Consider the following 21,217-nt stretch of genomic DNA (forward strand, 5'->3'; position numbering starts at 1 on the left):
TGGTAAAACTCTTCTGCACCCTCTCCAAAGCCTCCACATCCTTCCTGTAATGTGACAACCAGAATTAAACACAATACTCTAAGCGTGGTTTAACCAAAGCCTTATAAAGCTGCAACATGACATCCTGACTCTTGTACTCAATTCCCCGACCAATAAAGGCAATAATGCCATATGCCTTTGTTACTGCCTTATCTACTTGCGTGGCCACTTTCAGGGAGCTGTGGACTTGAACCCCAAGATCCTTCTATACATCAGTGTTGTTCAGAGTCCTGCCATTAGCTGTATAGTTTTCCTTAACATTTGATCTCCCAAAATGCAGCACTTCACACTTAACCAGATTAAACTCCATCTGCCATTTCTGTGTCCATATCTGCAACTGATCTATATTGTGCTGTATCCTTGGACAACCTTCTGCGTTATCCACACCTCCACCAATCTTTGTATCATCTGTAAGCTTACTAGCCCACCCATCTACATTTTCAGTTAAGTCATTTATATATATCACAAACAGCAGAGGTCCCAGTACAGATCCCTGCAGAACACCACAAGTCATGGACCTCCAGCCTGAAAAACACCCTTCCACCACTACCCTCTGCCTTCTGTGGGCAAGTCAATTTTGAATCCACGTGGCCAAGTCACCATAGATCGCATGCATCTTAATCTTCTGGATGAGCCTACCATGAGGGACCTTGCAAAAACCCTTACTAACATCCATGTAAACAACATCCACTGCTCTACCCTCATTCGTCACCTCCTCAAAAAATTACATCAAGTTAGTAAGACATGACCAAACCTGCACAAAGCCATGCTGACAGTCCCTAATTAGGCTGTGATTTTCCAATAGCTTCCCAACCACTGATATGAGACTCACCAGTCTACAGTTTCCTAGATTATCCCTATTCCCCTTCTTGAACAGAGGAACAACATGAGCTACTTGCCAGTCAACTGTGATCTCTCCAGTGGTTAGAGAGGATACAAAGATCTTGGTCAAGGCCCCAGCAATTTCCTCTTTTGCCTCTCTCAGTAACCTGGGGTAGATACCATTGGGCCCTGCGGACTTATCCACCTTAATGCTCTTTAAAAGATCCAACACCACTTCTTTCTTGATCCCAAAATGCCCTAGCCTATTAACACGTTCCACACAAATCTCACTATCCTTCATATCCTTCTCTGGGTGAATACTTATGCAAAGTACTCATTTAGGATCTCACCTACATCTTCTGCCTCCAATTACAACTTCCCTCCTTTATCCTTGAGTGGTCCTACCTTCTCCATGGTTGTCCGATTTTTTTTTTTTTTTTTTTTTAAATGTATCTATAGAATGCCTTTGGATTCTCTGTAACCCTACTGGCCAAGGCCATTTCATGCCCCTTCTTCTCTCCTAATTCCCTGCTTGAGTACTTTCCTGCCTTCCTTATTTTCCTCACGGACCCTGCCCGATTTTAGCATTCCTTAATTCTTGTATAAGTTCTTTTCTGCTTCCTTTATATTCTTCAAGAGCTTTGTATGATTTCAGTTTCCTAAACCTTAGATATGCTTTCTTTTCTCTTTCTTTTTGATTAAAGCTTCAATAACTCTTGTCACCCAAGGCTCCTGAATCTTGCCATCCTTATCTCTTATTCTCACAGAAACATGCTGGTCCTGAACTCTGATCAACTGGCTTTTAAAAGGTTCCCGCATGTCAGTGATGGATTTGTCCTCAAACAGCCATCCCCCAAACCAATTTCTTCACTTCCTGCCTGTTGTAATTAGCCTTCCCCCAAATTAGCACTTACATGCATGAACCAGACTTATCCTTATTTATAACTATCTTAAAACTTATGGAATTATGATCACTGGTTCCAAAATCCACCTCCCCCCCCCCCCCCTCAAAACTTCGATCACCAGGCCATACTCATTCCCCAATGCAATATCTAGCATGACCCCTTCCATAGTTGGACTATCTACATATTTTGCAAGAATTTCTCCTGGATACACTGAACAACTTCTACCTCACCCTAGGCCCGTGGCACTAAGAGTGTCCCGGTCAATGTTGAGCAAAGTAACACGAGCCCCTATCACATGCTGTTGTTTTTACATCTTTCCATGATGTGCCTCCATGATCTTCCCACTGGGTGCTGGGAGGCCAATGGTGTAGACCCATCATAGTGGTTGCACCTTTCTTATTGCCTCATTGGATGAGTCGTCAAAGATGTACTCTGTAATATTCCCCTTAATCTGTAATGCCCCTTTTTAAACCCCCTTTTTATATCCCTCTCTATTTCGCCTGAAACCTTTAAACCCTGGAATGTTGAACTACCAGTCCTGCCCTTCTCTCAACCAAGATTCTGTAATGGCTACCACATTGTAGTCCCATCTACTAATTCGGGCTCCAAGCTCACGTGCCCCATCTGCTGTACTCCTTGCATTAAAATAGCACCAGTTCATTAATCTCACGTGTACTTCCTATTAGACTTGCTTGACTCAACATCTACCTTCTCCTCAATCACTCCACGTGCTGACCTACTGCTTTGGTTTCCAAAGCCCTGCCACACCGGTTTAAACCGTCCCACGTGGCACTAGCAAACCTCTCTGCAAGGACGTTGGTCCTCTTCCAGTTTAGATGCAACCTGTCCTTCTTGTACAGGCCCTGCCTGCCCTGGAAGAGATCAAAATCATCCAGATGTCTGACTCTCTCTTCTACATCAACCATGCATTCAGTTGTATTATCTTACAATTTTGGTCTCACTAGCGCATGGTGCAGGGAGTAATCCTGAGATTACAACTCTAAAGGTCATGCTTTCCAACTTTCCACTTGACTCCTTTAATTTCCCTTGTAGAACCTCGTTTCTCTTTTTGCTTATGTCGTTAATATGAATCACAACCTCTGGCTGCTCACCCTCCCTTTTCAGAATACTGCCTCAGAGACATCCTTGATCCTGGCAGCAGGGAGGCAACATACCATCCTGGAGTCTCTGTAGAACTGCCTGTCTGTGACTGTAATTATAGAGTCCCCTAGACAGATGAGGAGAGGTTGTTTCTACTTGTGAAACAGTTTAGAGCAGACGGCATCATCTCAGTGAGGAGATACCCATTTAAGACTGAGATGAGGAGGAATTTCTTCTGAGGGTAATGAATCTGTGGATTTTTTTTACTGTAGAGGGCTGTCAACACTGGGTTGTTGAGTATATTCAGGACTAAGACAGACAGAGTTTTAATCAATAAGGGAATCAAGAGTTATGGGGCAAAGGCAGGAAAGTGGATTTGAAGATGATCAGATCAGTCATGATTTTATTGAAGGGCTTAGCAGACCTGATGGGCTGAATGGCCTACTTCTGCTACTGCATCTTACAGACAGCAGTTAGAGATGAGAACAAATGTGGCCTTGCCAGCAACACCCAAATCCAAAGAGAGAAAACAAAAACTGTTTTCTACCTTTATTCGGATTAAATGGATATGTTTTGCATTTAGCATGGGACACTCTTCATTCTGGAGGTTCAGCTTTGGATGCAGTAGAGAAAGGTTGCAGTCAGTGTGAGTTTGAGCAGTGTGATGGCACTGTGGGATATGGAGGAAGCCCGGATGAACATGGGGAGACAACACTGGATGCTATGATTATGAATGGGTAAGTCAAAAAAACTGACCACTGTGCATAATAGAACTTTATCCGTTTGCAATTGAATCTTCAGGATCGATTTATGTAATGAATTACACCAATTTGCTGCAAATACCTTTGTTCAAAACAAGATCTAGCTTCAAAATTTTTGTTTTTTTTCCATTACATTTTATTTGCCTTTCAACCTATTATACTGACTGCAGTAATAGGCAACTTTGTGCAAAAGTTGACGATTGGCTGAAAAATCCGTTATGTTTCACATACTTTATGCTCACATTTTGAAACCGGTTTGTCAGGAACACCCGAGTGAGTCTTTCTGTCAATCGCTCTTTTTCCACTTGTGTTCCAGAGGATAGTGGAGTGGGTTTTGGAGTCCAATGTGGCCACACTGGTAAAACTGTTAGATTTCCTTACCTAAAGTACGTCAGTGACATTAGAACAATTGTGGCATGATCTTCATGAGGCCATATATCTTTACCTCTCTATTTAAATTTCACCATTTGCTTTGGTGGGATTTGAACCCAACATTAGCTTGAGGTTCTGGATTAATTCCAGTGACACTACCACGATGCCACCACCTCCCCTCACGTATTAGGTATAAGTTGACCTTTTTATTTTGATTAATGTTTGGTCTCAAAAAAACTCAACTTTTACATGAGTAGGTATAATTACTGGAGGAGCATTAGTCTTCCTTTTTCCCACATTCCCCAAATGTTTGAAATGGATTATGCTCCCCTCACTAAATCTCAGAACTGCGCAGTCCATTTTCTTGTATGTGGTTGGAAATGCATTTTAATTGAATTACACACAGTTCACAATATGTGTAAAGTCCGCATATGATTCATGCAATCTATTTCAAGTTAATGTGATATTTAATATTTTTAATGAGAACACTGTGAACATGAACTTTGATGTGGCAGAATGATAGCATGCCATCTGTTAATTGAAACATAAACATTGAAATTCTTCACTCACACGTTTATATACATATTGTTAAAACTCTTCAGTAACACAATTGAGGTTGGAGCAGTTGGAAATCTGCGAAGAATTAAAAGTGCAATCAGTGTTGCAAGAGCAGTGATGGAACATACTAGTCATTCATTGTTGGTGGGAGAGTCAGGTAAGTCTCCATTGTTCATTACCGATAAAAGAACTTGTATTAACATTTTCTTGTTTTTCAATGTATTTAATTTATTCATGAAATTTATAAAAGTACGTTGTATGACATTGGAAACTTGGCATTACCTATAGTGATAATCCATATCAGTTTTTTTCTTATGCTCTATGTCCACTAATGTGTTTACAAATGCAGCTAATATTCACAAATTTCATTACATGTCAAACTACAGCCCAAGGGGTTTTACCCAGTTTCCAAGCCTTTAGCATTGATGGCTTGACAGGCCTTTGTTGTTTCGGCCCATAGCATCTATGCAGCAGCTGACCTAAGCTTTCTTGCTGCCCTAGACTTGTGAATGTGTTGGCACGCAACACTTGGTGGTAGACAAACATTTTGCAAAGGAAGACTGGAAATTTCAAGCAGTTCAAAGCACATCTTGCCCTAACTTCCCAAGCAGCAATTAAACTAACTATGCATTGCAAAGAAATGACAAGCTCAAGTTAAGAAAGATACACACATTTAATGACTGACTGGATGCTCCAAGATAATAAGACCAGGCGCAATTTATTTTTTTGTCTTCATTTGATTGATTTTGAATATTCAACAAAAATCTAATGGCTCCATTTTTATTTGAAGGCAGTTTTTAAAAAATGTTTCTAGTTTCGTTCAGTTTCTCGATGTGCACTCTTCAAAAAAGTGCACAGTTATGGTTTATTCTGGATTAATTATGTTACAGTCAGCAAGTAATAATGCTGGAAAGCAGAATGTCCTTTATTTGAAGCAATGATTTGGGTTTAATGTATTGGAAAAGATTCATATCACACAGAGTAAATCATGTAATGCTGCATTGTATTGCTGATTGTATTGATTTATTTGTTTACTTACTGGGAGAAATGTAAGTCAGGTTTTTGCAAAATGTAACAAGGCCTTTTTAGTAATTAGCTTAGAAGCCGATCTTAAATAATTAACTAATTACTTGAGATAATGGATGGTTTTTGCAATCTTTAATGATTCTGTGCCTCCTGCCTCCAGTCTCCAGTGATGCAAGAATGATATTATACGCAATAGAGAGGAACAGACTTAATTCCCCCTTTTTGCTTGAAATTGCTGTCAAGATCAAATTGATTTTGGTCATATTTCCTTTCCTGATGTAGGAGCAAAATATTGCTCATACTGGAGATCTGAAATGAAAACAACGTGCTGGAGTTGACCTTTTGCACAGTTCTGAAGAAGAGTTTGGACTTGAAATGTTGACTTTGTTGCTCTCTCCACAAATACTGCCAGAGCTGCTGAGTTTCTCCAGCACTTTGTTTTCACTCTGACCATCAACTTAACCATCAGGAACAATGTTCCGGACTCTCTCTCCAGCGGGAAATGGTTAATTGAGAATAGTCCAAGCTGAGGACAACCTAATACAATCTAGAGATTGCATCCCTTGCATTGCTTTTTTTTTGAGGTTGAGCTGGTCTGAATTTAGCTTTGGCCAGCTCATATGAATACATGGCCTTTGATACATTTTGTGCCAGTTCTTAAATATGTTGACAGACAGCCAAGACTTCATTCCTGGGTCGACTTGGTGTACAGAAAACTGATACGTTTGGAAATGCTAAGTGGGTGGCACGGTGGCTCAGTGGTTAGCACTGTTGCTTCACAGCGCCAGGGACCTGGGTTCAATTCCACCCTCGGGTGACTGTGTGGAGTTTGCATATTCTCCCCATGTTTGTTTGGGTTTCCTCCCATAGTCCAAAGATGTGCAGGTGAGGTGGATTGGCCATGCTAAATTGCCCGTAGTGTCCAGGGATGTTTAGGTTAGGTGGGTTAGACATGGGAAATGTAGGAGAATGTGTCTGGGTGGGATGCTCTTCAGAGGGGCGGTCTGGGCCCAAATGGCCTGTTTCCACACTGTAGGGATTCTATGATTCTATGAAATTTCCTTAGAGTACGTGGGATAGGGGAAGTACCAGAAAACAGTCAGTGGTCTGCCTGGAATTCATTTCCCAATCTTTGTATTGCTAAAGGATAATTAAAGGTCTGAGACTTAGAAGGTCAGTTGCAACGTCTTGGGTGCACTTAACAAGATTATTCGGGGACTGTATAGACAGGGCACAGTTAGGCATTTCTGTGGCTATGAGTGAGACTCTAGAAAGATGTGTTTCAAATGTATAAGTCATGTTTCAACTGTGTAAGACTTCAGTTAGGCTATGTTTGGAGTATTGTGTCCAATTCTGGTCACTATAGTACAGGAAGGATGTGGAAGCATTGGAGAGGGTACAAAAGATGTTGCCTGTGTTGGGTTATATTAGCTTTAAGGAGAGGTTGGACAAACTTGGATTGTTTTCTCTGGAGCATTGGAGGCTGAGTGGCAACCTGATGGAAGTTTACAAATTTAAGAGAGACATGAATAGGGTGGATAGTCGGAGTCTTTTTCCCAGGGTTGAAATGTCAAAAACCAAGGGGCATACTTTTAAGGTGAGAGGGGGAAAAGTTTAATGGAGATGTGCAGGACAAGTTTTTTTTACACAGAGGGTGGTAGGCGCCTGGAAAGTACTGCCAATGTTAGAAGCAGATACGATAGCAACATTTAAAAAGCATTTAAACAGACATATGAACAGGCAAGGAATAGAGGGATACAAACCATATACAGGCAGATGGGTTTAGTTTAGAATGGCATTGTCATTGAAACAGAGATGGTGGGCTGAAGGGCCTGTTCCTATGCTGTACTGTTCTATGTATCAATGCAATATCTTTGAACTTCTCACATGAAGGTAACGTTTTTCCAACAGCATCAATCTTTGCTCAAAATATGGGATTCCTCAGTGAAGACTTAACATCAAATAAATCTCTGTCCATCCATGCAGAATGGCTGAGCAAAAAATGCCAGCCCAATTTCTGGAAGGTGAGTGTCACTTTTGTCAAGGATGAGGCCTATTAAATATTTTAACTTGTTTTCTGATATGATATGAAAATTAATAAGACTTTCATGATATTACCAACTGTTGTGTTTTTAAAAAAATTGATTTTCACAGAATGTCTTTCCAAATGCTAAAACTTCTTGTGGACCGTATAAGCGAAAGAAGGGGCAGTGGTCAAAAAGACATAGAATGCCAGCACACGTGGTCAATGTTCACAACCATGACACCATTGGTAAGTTCTTTCCAAACCTGCAATGTCTACCACCTTGAAGGGAACGGCACGGTGGCTCAGTGGTTAGCACTGCAGCCTCACAGCGCCAGGGACCCGGGTTTGATTCTACCCTCGGGCGACTGTCTGTGTGGAGTTTGCACGTTGTCCCTGTGTCTGTGTGGGTTTCCTCCGGGTGCTCCGGTTTCCTCTCACAGTCCAAAGATGTGCAGGCTAGGTGGGTTGGCCATGCTAAATTGGCCATGCTCTGTGGGTCGGTGTGGACTTGTTGGGCCGAATGGCCTGTTTCCACACTCTAGTGATTCTATGATACAGACTGCCGCTTGAAAACACCACCACTTTCAAATACTCTTGCAAGCCGAACACCATCCTGCCTTGGAAATATGCTGTTTATTTACCCTTTTGGATCAATGTCCTGGAATTCCTTCCCTGATATTACTTTGGGAATATCTACTCCCATTGGAGTGCAGCTGTTCAAGAAGGCAGCTTGTCATTACCATGTTCTTGAGGGTAACAAGAGATGGGCAATAAATGCTGGCCCAGTCAGTGATGCCCACATCCCATGAATTAATTAAGAAACAAATACATGCTTGTACAGAAAGTAGGTAGACAGGTAATTGGTTTATTGGAAAAAAATTATCTTGGCTGCATGTACAGGTATTCATAGTTCACCACATAGCTATAGACAATAATTAAAAGGGAAATACGATATAAATGAATTGTACAACTATTAACTTTACTATATATAAATAATTCAAAATAAATTGTAAAAAGTAGGTCTCTTTAATTTCTGATTAAATTGGTAATAAGATTGTTAAGAAGGCATACGAGACACTTGCCTTCATCAGTCGTGGCATAGAATATAAAAGAAGGGAGGTCATTGTTAGATCTGTACCGAACTTTGGTTAGGCCACAGCTGGAGTACTGTGTGCAGTTCTGGTCACCACACTATAGGAAGGATGCGATTACACTCGAGGGGGTGCACCCTCGATTCACCAGGATGTTTCCTGGGATAGAGCACTTCAGCTCTGAAGAGAAGCTGGATAAGCTTAGGTGGTTATCTTTGGAGCAGAGAAGTTTGAGTAGAAACCGAAAGAACTGCGGACACTGTAAATCAGGAACAAAAACAGAAGTTGCTGGGAAAGCTCAGCAGGTCTGGCAGCATCTGTGAAGAAAAAAATCATTGTCAACGTTTTGGGTCCAGCGACCCTTCCTCAGAACTTAACCTCCGTTGAGAAACGTTAACTCTGATTTATATTTTCACGGATGCTGCCAGACCTGCTGAGCTTTTCCAGAGAAGTTTGAGTGTTGTCCTGATAAAGATGTAGACATTTTCTAATTAATTTGTTCAGTGACGTCATTGCATATCTCTGGCACAGGTGGGTCTTCAACAGGATAACCTCACAACCTTTCAAAAGTGCTTGGATGAGCACTTGAAATGTCATAACATTCAAGATTATGGGCCAAGTGCTGGAAAATGGGACTAGTGTAGTTAGTGCAGGCACAATAGACACAATAGACCACAGAGCCTCTTCTGTGCTGTATTAATCTCTGATTAATGAAAGATCTACTGCACTCTGCAATTTGTATTAAAGCTCACTCATAATATGCTGTCAGATTGAGTTCATTAAATTCTCAATCATTTACATATGGTTTATGACTTTCATAAAGTAGGCGTTTGGGATTTATCATGATTCATTTTATGTCTTTTATGTGAAGTTTTCTCTTGAATTCCATTGCACATTACTTATGGCCACAACTACATGAACGTCAAAATGAACTTTACAGCTACTCATGCAGTTGTGTGGAGTTATAGATTCCTGTATGATGTTTTGTCATTGAATTTTTGAAATTAGGTATGATTGTAATTGATAAGAGTAGAAGTATAGTGGCTGGAACATCTACCAATGGTGCAACGCATAAAATCCCAGGGTATGTATTTTTCTGTTTTAAAGCTTCCAGTTAATCTTTCTGTTTCTGTATGTCTCGCTATCTCTGGTTCGCTGTTTGTCTCGTGCACTCTCTCCATCTGTCTTGCGCTCGTGTTCTCTGTCTCTCATATTAGCATAAGGATTGTCGACTTGACTAAATATTGTTTGGGCCAACAGCGTCACTTACTTTGAAAGTTCAGAGATAGCAAGAACTGTAGATGCTGGAGTCAGAGTCAATACAGTGTGGAGCTGGAGGAACTCAGCAGGCCAGGCAGCATCAGAGGAGCAGGAAAGTTCACGCTTCGGGTTTACGCCCTTCATCAGGTGCTGATGAAAGGTCTAGTCCCGAAACATCGACTTCCTGCTCCTCTGATGCTGCCTGACCTGCTGTGTTCCTCCAGCTCCTCACTGTATTTACTTTGAAAGTTCTTTAGCAAATGATGATAAAGTCATCAACATCACTTACAAATTTGAGTGAACCTCTGGCAGTATTTGGGGCTAACTGTTGTTTTTGCTAAATGCCTTCATTTGTTATTGGATCATGAGTTACAGTAAGATGCCATCCCCTTGTGTTGCTTTTAGTGTGTGACTTCCGTCAAGTATTTTCTCTTGCCTTGTATTTTTGTCATAGTTGGCATAATGTTCCAGTTAATTGGAAATTTCAAATTAAACTGATATGACAATTAAAGTATGGAATTAAAATCTAGTGGAAAATCCGTCCTGCTCCATTACTGCCCGGGCAGTGAAGTTGAAAATTATCCCCATAATGTAAAACCTTGAGTGTTTAACAGATGGCAATTTATTGATATCAACATATGTTTTTAAATGTGTTTCAAACAGTTGACTGGATAGCACTGCACCTTCTAAAATTGGTTTGAAAGCAACCCAGCACTATTTTTTTTGTCACAATGGCTGGAGCATATTATTTGATGAATTTTGTTGTAAAAATTTGTGTTAACATCCCCTGACAGCTTGTTAAAAACAACCACTTGTATTTATAACATGCTTGCAATACAAAGTCTCCTTCCAAAGTGCTTCACAAATAATGATGCTGAAGAAAATTTGGCCACAATGAGATATTAGGGCAAAATGAGATGTGAGTTTCAGGAGTATCTTAAAGGGGAAAAGCGAGGAAGGCAGAAGGAATTTCCAGAGCTGAAGAAATCCTTTTGTCGGTTAGAGCTGAGGAGAGCTTTGGAAGGTGAAGTCCAGAGGTTAAGAAGTCAAGGAGATTGGTTTCAGCAGTTGATAAGCTGAGTTGAACAATTTCGTGGAGGTGTAATTAGGTCTTCTTAGTGATAGTACAGACGTGTTCAGGAGCTCATATCTGTGTCATGTGTGACACCAAATCTAGTTCAGCAGGGAGGGGCAAGAATTTAATGGCCAGGTAATGGTGTTTATGGCAGGGATCAACACAATATTTAGTTAGACTAATTTCTGTTCATTTAGTACTCAATGTTAGACAGTCTGATAATTCCGAGACTGGAGGCATTGAGAGAGGTTATCATTCATAGGGCTGAGTGTTGTGCTATGGATTGAACATTTGAGTTAGGAGGGCTGAACTAATTCCTCTCTGCCACTGACCACAACAAAGCTCTTGACCTTTAAAAGCCACAATGTGGAGGTGCCGGTGTTGGCCTGGGGTGGACAAAGTCAGAAGTCACACGACACGAGGTTCACCTGACAAAGGGGCAGTGCTCCGAAAGCTTGTGGTTTCAAATTAACCTGTTGGACCTTAACTTGATAAGTTGTGCCTTCTGACGTTGACCTTTAAAAGGAACTGATTTTGGCAATTACATATTAGGTTTTATATAGGTCAGTATCAGAAACGAGTCAGTCAGTTTTCTCAAGTTAACAAATGAGGAATGGGTTTTTGTTTTCAAAGACTGTTGAGAAGTTGAAATACTTTTGCATCCCAGAATGATCCTGAAATTATGAGCAGTTTTCTCAGACAGAAGCAGGACCCGATAGTGATCCAGCCATATCTAGATCATAACTTATTTGCCATATCTGTTTGTTCGAGAACAATCACAATCATTTTAGTTGTTTGCCGTCTACATTCAAGAGTGTGTGTCCTTTGTGACTGAAAGAAGAGGCATTGGAGAACTGACCATGGTCAGAGAGAATATAGGGACTAGAGCATCAAAAATGGAGGTGAGGTTGGGCGTTGGATTACTAAACAAGGAGAAAATCCCAGGTTTAATACCTAATTTGTGTCTAGTTAATTTCTTGCCTAAACCTTCACCATTCTGCTGGCAGCTGTGCCTTCAGCTTGTGTTCAACTCCAGAATTCCTTTCCTAAATCTCTGTCTCTCTTTTTAAGGAGCTCCTATAAAAAAAAACCATGTTTTTTGACCAGGCTTTTGGTCAACCATTCCATTATCTTGTTTATTTGGCTTGTTGTCAATTTGATTTTGTTGACCATCGCTCCTGTGAAACATCTTTGGAAGTGTGACCATGTCAGTGGTGCTGTGTAAATGCAAGCTGTTTTTGTAGTATTGCAGTCAGCTGCATGCAAGCCTTTAATTATTTGAGGTAGAACATGAAAGAAAGGTCTAGGAGCTAATTCTAATCTCTTTCACTCAAATGGAATCGTGTATCATGAGATAATGGAAGAAAACCCATTAGTAATGTTTGAAAATTGTTGGTAGGACAATATACTGGAAGGCACAGTGAATATAAAGTGTATAATGCTTAAAAAAAAGTGCCAATATTTGACTTTCCATTTTCGGTGCACCACTGAGTCAATTTCAAGTAAACCTGGCTCTTGGGTAAATGTTTTCTAATATACTCATTCGAGAACATTGACTGCTATGTGAATTATTGTGTTCATTTAGTCCAGAGGCATTTCTTCCCCACTTACAGAATCATTGGGTGTTGAATTCTTCAGTGAATTAGCATGGTATTTCTAAGAATTTTTTAAACAGCAAAAGTTAATTTCTAGGGATGATCCAGATGGAGGAGCAAATTGTTGTAGATGCTAGAATCTGTACTGAAAACAACAGATGCTGGAGATCACAGTGGGTCAGGCGGCATCCATGGAGAGAGAGCACGTTTCACATCAGCTCTGATGATGAGTCATCTTGACTCAAAACGTTAGCTTGGTCTCTCTCTATGGATGCTGTCTGACCCGCTGTGATCTCCATGATCCGGATGGATATTTACTCAAAAGCAACAGTCATTTTATTTTCATTTTATTCACTCACGCGATGTGGGTGTCTCTGGCTAGGCCAAAATTTCTTGCCCGTCCCTAATTGCCCAGAGGGGAGTTAAGAATCAACTATAATACTGTGGGTCCGGAGTCACATGTAGACCAGACCAGGTAAGGATAGCAGTTTCCTTCCCTAAAGGACATTAGTGAATCCAGATGGGTTTTCAGGACAATCGACAACAATTTCATGGTCAGTATTCAAGCACTAGTTCCAGATTCATTATTGAATTCAAATACCACTAACTGCCCTGGTGGGATTTGAACCTGCGTCTCCAGAACATTCCCTGAGTTTATGGACTAATAGTCCAGCAATAACACCGCTAGGCCATCACCTCCCAATAATTATTTGTGTTTCTCATAGCCGTGTGGGAGATTCACCATTAGTTGGGGCAGGTGCTTATGCCGATAGCACAGCCGGAGCTGCAGCTGCGACTGGAATGGGCGATATTATGATGCGGTTTCTTCCAAGGTACGTCTTTGTTAACAGATCTGCTTTTTACCAGGTGATGGAGTTCAGAAGTAGGAAAGATCTAGCAGGGAGCAAACTTAAGACAGTGGATTTAGAGTGTATGGATGAGAAGGTGCATTGCCTTGTAAAGATAGTTACTGAGTTGTGCCTGCACATGGGACAAAAGTCTACATTTGACAATCAGTGGTGAACGAATGGCCCTTACGGCATAAGGAAACTCACCATTTGCTCCACTGGCAGCTGCCAATTAAGATTTGACTAGCTTTAAAGCAAGAACAGTGTTTGTTCCAGCATGAAGTCTCCGAACAAGGCATCTTCATGGTTGGGATCAGCACAAGAAATATTGAGTTTATTTACACAATGCTGAATTCAAAAAAAGTTAAGTTTCTGAGCTAATTTTCTTTGAGGGAACGAAACAGCACAGTTCTAAGTTTTGTTTCAAGCTGGGGAGTTTGTTCAGTTAAAACGCTTTGATTTCTGCATGCGCTAGCCCTAACATTTTGAGCTATCTTTCATGTGGAACTGGTGTATAAGGACAGTAGGGTCAAACTGTAAAATTCATTTCAATGTGGAGTCTATGGGTAAGAACTGTAATTGTGCTCCCTATAGAGCAGAAAAATGTCTGTGACAGCAATCTCTGGACTTTTGCATTTTCTTCAACTGTATAGACATTTCATAACTTTCCAGTTGATCCCAGACTAACAGTGAGTACTAAGAACCTAATTATTATTATTCCAGCAAATTTCATCTCTGTGACGCAGTAGTCATAATGGATATTTGGCTCAAACAAAGGGAAGATTGGGAACTTCTTATTATTGGCCATGGGCACTGAAGGATCTTAAAATAGTTACAACACAGAAAGAGGCCATTCAGCCAGTCATGTCTGTGCTGTATCTCTGTAAAAACAATTCGAATAGTGCCACTCCCTTGGCTTCTCCCCCCCAGCCCTACAAATGTTTTCTATTCAGATAATGATCCAGGTTTCTTTTGAAAGCCATAATTGAATCTGTCTCCAGCTCACTCTTAGAAAGTACATTTCATATCCTAACCACTTGCTGCAGAAATGAAAGCTACTTTACTGTTGCTTCTTTTGTCAATCATCATAAGTCATGAACCAGAAGAGATCAATGAGGACAGACTCTCCCCATCTACTCTCTACTTTGTTGACCTGCTATCAAATCTCTTCTCAACGTTCTCTTCTTCAAGGAGAGTGGCCTCAGCTGAGAGTGATTTACTTCTCCAATTTATCTATGTGTCGGATGTTCCTCATTCCTGGAGTCATTCTCATCAATCAGTTTTTCACTTGAGGCTGCACTGTATTTTATATAAAGTTATTATAACATTTTCTTGTTTTTGTAGTTATGCCCCTATTTATAAAATCCATGGGTTTTGGATTCGCTCTTTCCAAGCTGCACTGCCACTTTCAGTGAAATATACAGACATCTCCATTCCTGCACACCCTTTTGAACTATATCCATTGATTTATATTGCCTCTCTACTTCTTCTTAACAAATGAATCATTTCATATTTATCTGCATTGTTTTCTTCCAGTTGTCTGCCCATTTTTCTTTCTTTACTATGTCCTTTTAAAGAATTACGCTATTCTCCTCACAGTTCACAATAATTACAAGTTTTATATCAGCCATAAATTTTGAATTGGTGTCCTGTGCACAAGTCTACGTCAAGAAGAATGGGGATCTTAGCACTGATGTCTGAAAAGCAACAAGAAAAGATCCTGTAATGTGTAAAAATAACTGTTAGCAATATCTGGGACAGCCTGGTGGCTCAGTGGTTAGCATCACTGCCTCACAGCACCAGGGGACCCAGGTTTAATTCCACCCTCGGGTGTCTATCTTTGCGGAGTTTGCATGTTCTCCCTGGGCCTGCGTGGGTTTCCTCTGGGTGCCCTGGTTTCCTCTCACAGCCCAAAGATGTGCACGTTAGGTGGATTGGCCAAGTTAAATTGTCCATAATGCCCATGGAACGTGTAGGCTCAGGAAATGTAGAATGATAGGGATTGGGTGGGACACTGTTCAGAGCGGTGATGTGGACTCGATGGCTCAAATGGCCTGCTTCCACGTTGTAGGGATTCTATCTGCTTCCTGTACTCAGTCAATTTTATATGCAGTTTGAGAGTAACTTTGTTCCCCCTCCCATGGGTTCTAACCTTGCTCACAAGCATTGCTCAAATTTGCTGCACTTTATCAAATGCTTTTTCCAAGTCTACGTAGAATACATCGACTGCATTAACCTCATCTATACTTTCTACTGCCTTGTAAAAAAAAAACTCATGACTTTGTTAAACATGATTTATTCTAATATTCTATTCTAAAACTGCCTCTTTATTAAACCTACCACTGTCCCAGGTCCTTCCTGTTTCACTATCCCTTGCATAGCTTTTTCTTCCATGTTAATGACAGTTGAAATGTACTCATTTGGGATCACAGCTATGGCTCCTGCTTCCATGTATAAATCCCCTTTGAGATTGCTCATTGGCTTCACTCAGATATTCAGGAAGGATCAGGGTGGACAAAGAATTCAGTGCCAGTTTTGGTCAAAGTAACTGTTACATCACTGGAGAGGCATGATGTAATTTTGGGGTCAAGGACAATGTCCATTTCCTTAATTTTGAGGAACTTTTGTGTCACTAAGGTTATACTAACAGTCCAGCAGATAGTGGGAAGGAACAAAGTGTAGAAAGATGCAGTATCTATTGAGTATTCATAATGGAGTAGTTTATTTATAGACTGGGTTTTGCAATGGTGTAATAGGACAAATAGTGAGATGTTCTGAACAAGCAAATACTCTTGATCAGCATATTTCCCGTTCAGTGGGGAAGAAAGTGCTAAAGCTAGTTACTGGGAAGGAAACGGGACAAATTGAATATATTTCAGTGGGAGAACATTTGGTTAATATTACATTAACATCAAGCTTAGAATAGTCATGGAAAAGGATGAGATGCAATGAAGCGTAAAAACACAATTGGAGGAAGATTAACTTGGAAAGGAATTGAGATGATTGGGATTGGAATTTAAGGAATAAAACTCGTTGTAAAACAATAGTTAACCAATTGGAGGACTTTGAATAGTTCAGAGACAAAAGTAGACACATTTCCATTGGAGCGGTAGCAAGTTAGAGCATCCCAAAATCAAGTTCCCCGAATGATTAATGGTAGAGCAGTGAAAAAGAAACCAATAAAAGGGACTTGTGATGAATTGTAAGATTTGTAATATGGAGATCCAAACTGAATATGGAAAGTGTAGAGAGCTTGAAAAGGGAATGCGAGTGCAAGAGAGGCTAGATCAGTTGGCTGGATGGCTGGTTTGTGACACAGAGCGATGCCAAGATCATGGGTTCAACTCCCACACCAGCTAAGGTTACCATGAAGGATTGTCCTCCTCAATCTCTCTGCTCATCTGAGTTGTCTCTGTCTAATGAGACAGCAGCCCTGTGGTCTGGTAAGACAATGGAAACAATACCTTCGTGCCAGAGTATTCTTATTATAAGTCTGCCTTTACTTTATGTAAAAAAGGTGAGGTGACAAACCTCACAAAGCAAGCTGGTCAGCCTAACACTGGGAAAACCTTTACAGATAATATTGCAGGACAAAATTAATTAACATTTAGAAAACGAGCATTTGCCAATGTTCGTAGAAATTTGTTGAAAACAATTCCTGTTTGAACAACTAGGGTTCTTTCAAAGCAACAGAGAAGGACGAAGTTGTCTATATAGAATTTCAAAAGATGGTTGACAAGGTGTCATATGTCAGCAAAATTAAAACCCACACTGTTAAAGGGATCAGTGAGTCTAAAATTGGTTGAGGGAAGGAGTAGTGTTAAAATGTTGTTTTTCAGACTGGGGTGAAGTATACACTGCTGGCCCTCAGGGATGGTATTGGGACCAATGCTGTTTTTCATGATAATTATATGGACCTAGGTATAAACAGTGCACTTTCAATGTTTGGGAGTGACTCGGAAATGAGAAGGACAGTAACAGAAATCAGGAGACAATAGAGAGACTAGTGAAATGGGCAGACAGTGGTGGATGGAATTTAATGCAGAGAAATGTGAAATGAGGTATTTTGGCAAGAAGAGTCTGGTGAGACAAATCTACTAAATGGTCCACATTTAAAGAGGGTGCAAAAAATTAAGAGTTCTGGCAGGTTTTACAAAGAAAGGCTTTATGGGATCCTTAGTTTAATCAAGCGATAGAATACAAAAACAAGAGTTATGCTGATCCTTAAACATTGGTTGGGCCTTTTCTTGGAGTATTGTGTTCCATTCTGGGCATCATTAATTCAGAAAATGTTTGTTGTTAAGCTGTGCAAAATCATCTTCCCACTCATCTTCATTTAACACCAAAATTATTCTTGCATCAAGTTTTCCTTAAATGCATCCATACTATTAACCTCCATTGCCCTTTTTAGTTCAACTGTGAGTGGTTTTTCATACATTCCCAATTGGTTTTATTAGTGACAATATCATAATCATGCCCCTTGTTCTGGTTTGGCCCACAAGCCAAGACATCATCTATGTCTTTTCAATCAAACCCTTCCAGAATCATTATATTAAGACCTTTATAAATTTGCCTTTATTTCCTGTTCTCTGGAGAAAAGGGCCCTAGCCTATTCAATCTTTCCTAATGGATATAATCTTAGTTCTGTGTGACCTATTTCTTGCAGTGGTTCAGAAATAAGGCATCAATTCTCAGTTCTGAATGCTGTTTTTCCTTTCAATGCTTCATAAATGGACAGTTCTGACTAGAGTTTCTCAAGATCAGTCAGCATTTTAAAAATTCTCACACTGAGAAAAGTTTCCTATTTTATGCACAAAATTTGTGGTAAGTTGTGTATTTTTTTTTTTTCTTGCTATTTGAGTATATTTTTCATGTGGACATTATTTCAGTTTGAAGTTTTTGCCTCAAATTAGTTACCAGGCCGTGGAATATATGAGATGGGGAATGGAACCAACTACAGCTTGCCAGAAAGTTGTTGCAAGAATTCAAACGTATTATCCGAAGTTTTTTGGTGCAATCATCTGTGCGAACAGAACTGGGGGTTACGGTAAGTCTTTAAAACAAAACCTGTTGTAAGGATAAATGGTGTAACTAACTTCCTGAGAGAAAATCTAAAGCCGCACAGGAATTAGACCAGTCTTGAGTAAACTTGACTGCACTTAACATTCGTCCTATGACCTTGCAGACTCGATTTATCGTTAAGTATCTGTCCTTGCTCACTTGGATACAGGTTTGTGTTCGTTGTAACAAAAATGACAAAAGTATGTAAAATTCCGCATTTTATGCCTCCTTTCTTTTGTGCTATCGAGAGAAACATTTTGATTAACTGGCCCCAGCCACAGCTGAAACCCTGTCTTTGGACAATGCATGAAATACAACCAGAAACCTGTGAGGCCAAGTCACTGGGTATGTTCAAGACATGGATTTCTGGAGATGAATGCCATTGAGAATGTAGGGATAGTGTTGAGGTAGAACAGGCTTGGTGGACTGAATGGCCTCCTCCCCAACATTTGAAATCACTGCAATGCCTAGATACAATGTAATGATGTAAATACATAATTTCTTAATGACTAGCATCGCATACTTTTTCCAGCACATCCAAATTGATAGGGGGTGGATGGGAGAGACCAAATGGCATTATACCTGGACTTTCAAAGGCCCATGATGAAGTTTTAGCAGAGATTCTTTTTCATAAGTTAACTTAATATGTAAGATGTAAATGGTAGCTGCATAATAGGTAGATAGGTGATGGGAAATGCAGAATTACAGGGAACAAGGTTGGAGGGATGGGTCTGGGTGGGGTGCTCGATGGGCCAAATGGCATGCTTCTGCACTGTACAGATTCTATGATTCTATGAATAGGTAGGTCACAGGGATTGGAATCATCCAATTAGGTACTCTGCAGCTTCCAGACTCAACAATTTTTGGCCGTAATCTCTTCCATATTCTGATCTTAATATCGTTTTTATCTTGTTCTTATTGTCCAACAGCAGCACTTCATCATTCTGCCATTCAGACTTCTTTGAGAAACTATTGTTTCTTGCCTGTCACATAACCATTTTCTTCATGGGCCGAAGGGCCTGTATTGTGCTGTACTGTTCTATGTTCTATGTATTAGTCCTGCGTCCCACCAACCAAGTCTTACACCTTATAGATTTTTTTGTTCTTTTCAAGTCGCCCATTTGAGCTGCTTGTAACCAATTAAAATCATTTTTTCTCAGTTTTGATGAAAAATCACGAGCATAAAATGTTAATTTGGTTCCTGCACAAGCATTTTCTGCTTTTATTTCACATTTCCAGCATCTGCAGTACTTTATTTTCTAATCAAAATTGGATCTAAATAAAATTGGGTATTTGGTGGGTATGGGACGGACTTAGAGGAGGCAATCAGGATCAATACATTTGGAGAGAGAGGCCACGGAAATTCATAATGGACAATACAAAGCAGAAGAAATAGGAGCTTTATGTGAAAGGCCTGTATGAAGAGATCTAACGACAGTTGTAGATTCAAGTGTTCTCTATATTCCAATTACGAAATTTGAAAACACAGTGGACAGATTGTGGGATATAGTGCCAAATCAGTTGAGTTCATATCCATGAAGTCATGTTGAAGATGTACAGATCTGTCTTCAAAAGCAGCTGGAGCCAGAGTGTTGGACTCAGAAGCATGGTGCTACGGTGAGAAGATGGAAAGGCTGATAATACTGGAGTTGAAGAGAGCCAAAGGCATTGTCTAACTGTATGTTGTAGTGTATTGAATATTGAACTGTGCATTTTTCCACTTGAAATCACCATTCACATTTGCTAGCAAAGGGAGTATGCTAGGAACAGATTTTTAAAATTGACCCATGTTTAACAGCTTATACTATGATTCTGAATGTCCATAGCTGATTGTATAATTGCTTCTGCCAAAGAACGTTAATGTATACCATCATGAAAGGAGCTGAATATTATTTATGTGGAGAAAGGCTACAGAATGATAAATTTGGGCATCCTCGAACATGAATCACAGAATACTAGCATTTAAGTTTGTGGGTAATAGGGAAGGTAAATAGAATCTTAGCCTTTGTTTCAAAGGGAATGGAGGGTACAATAGGGGAGATTTTGGTATTGGAGCTGTCAGAAAAAGGTTCACTAAGCTGATACCAGGACAGACTGTCTTGAGGAGAGGGTGAGTAAATTGGGCCGGTCTTCATAGAGTCATAGAGTCATACAGTATAGAAACAGACACTTTGGTCCAACCAGTCCATGCCGAACATAATTTCAAACTAAACTAATCGCACCTGCCTGCTTTCCTGGTCCATATCCCTCAGATGGTGCTTGATTAAATAAATAGCTCAACCCTGTTCTGTGTAGATCTTCAGTTATAGAGATGGCCTTTTACAGTAATTAGCTGTTGGTTGTTTAGAATTTTGAATCTAGTCTGAGAATTGTTCAAGCTGACAAAACATGGCGCACTTTACTGTGTTGCATTTTAATTCATCGAAGTGGATAACCCCACTAGTAATCTAGAATATTATTCTGATCTGCAAGGATGCACAAATCAACATGTTTAGCCCTATCTCCTGGAGTGCTGCAATATGTTTTTTTTCCAGAGCTGAAAGCCAGCTGTAGTTCTTTCACAGCATGTTTCCACGCTATAAGATTGAGACACTTTACAGAAATGTCGAGTAAAAAATATCTGCTGGAAAAAAAACAGATTGAATTTATAACCAGCTGACTGGTTTAGTTTTGTCTC

The 21,217-nt window shown here is 40.1% G+C and overlaps 1 protein-coding gene across 1 annotated transcript in view; it reads left to right on the top strand.

Annotated features, from left to right (window-relative positions):
* LOC109930049 (N(4)-(Beta-N-acetylglucosaminyl)-L-asparaginase-like) overlaps positions 1–21,217 on the top strand; it is a 38,597-nt gene that overhangs the window by 11,155 nt on the left and 6,225 nt on the right. The window contains exons 2-8 of the mRNA XM_048595335.1: positions 3,451–3,604; positions 4,603–4,715; positions 7,496–7,608; positions 7,739–7,856; positions 9,710–9,785; positions 13,357–13,464; positions 18,393–18,526. Of these exons, the coding sequence (XP_048451292.1) occupies positions 3,451–3,604; positions 4,603–4,715; positions 7,496–7,608; positions 7,739–7,856; positions 9,710–9,785; positions 13,357–13,464; positions 18,393–18,526 (816 nt within the window). The remainder of the gene's footprint in view (positions 1–3,450; positions 3,605–4,602; positions 4,716–7,495; positions 7,609–7,738; positions 7,857–9,709; positions 9,786–13,356; positions 13,465–18,392; positions 18,527–21,217) is intronic.

Source organism: Rhincodon typus, chromosome 3 (assembly GCF_021869965.1).
Source record: "Rhincodon typus isolate 14 chromosome 3, sRhiTyp1.1, whole genome shotgun sequence".
Taxonomy (NCBI): domain Eukaryota; kingdom Metazoa; phylum Chordata; class Chondrichthyes; order Orectolobiformes; family Rhincodontidae; genus Rhincodon; species Rhincodon typus.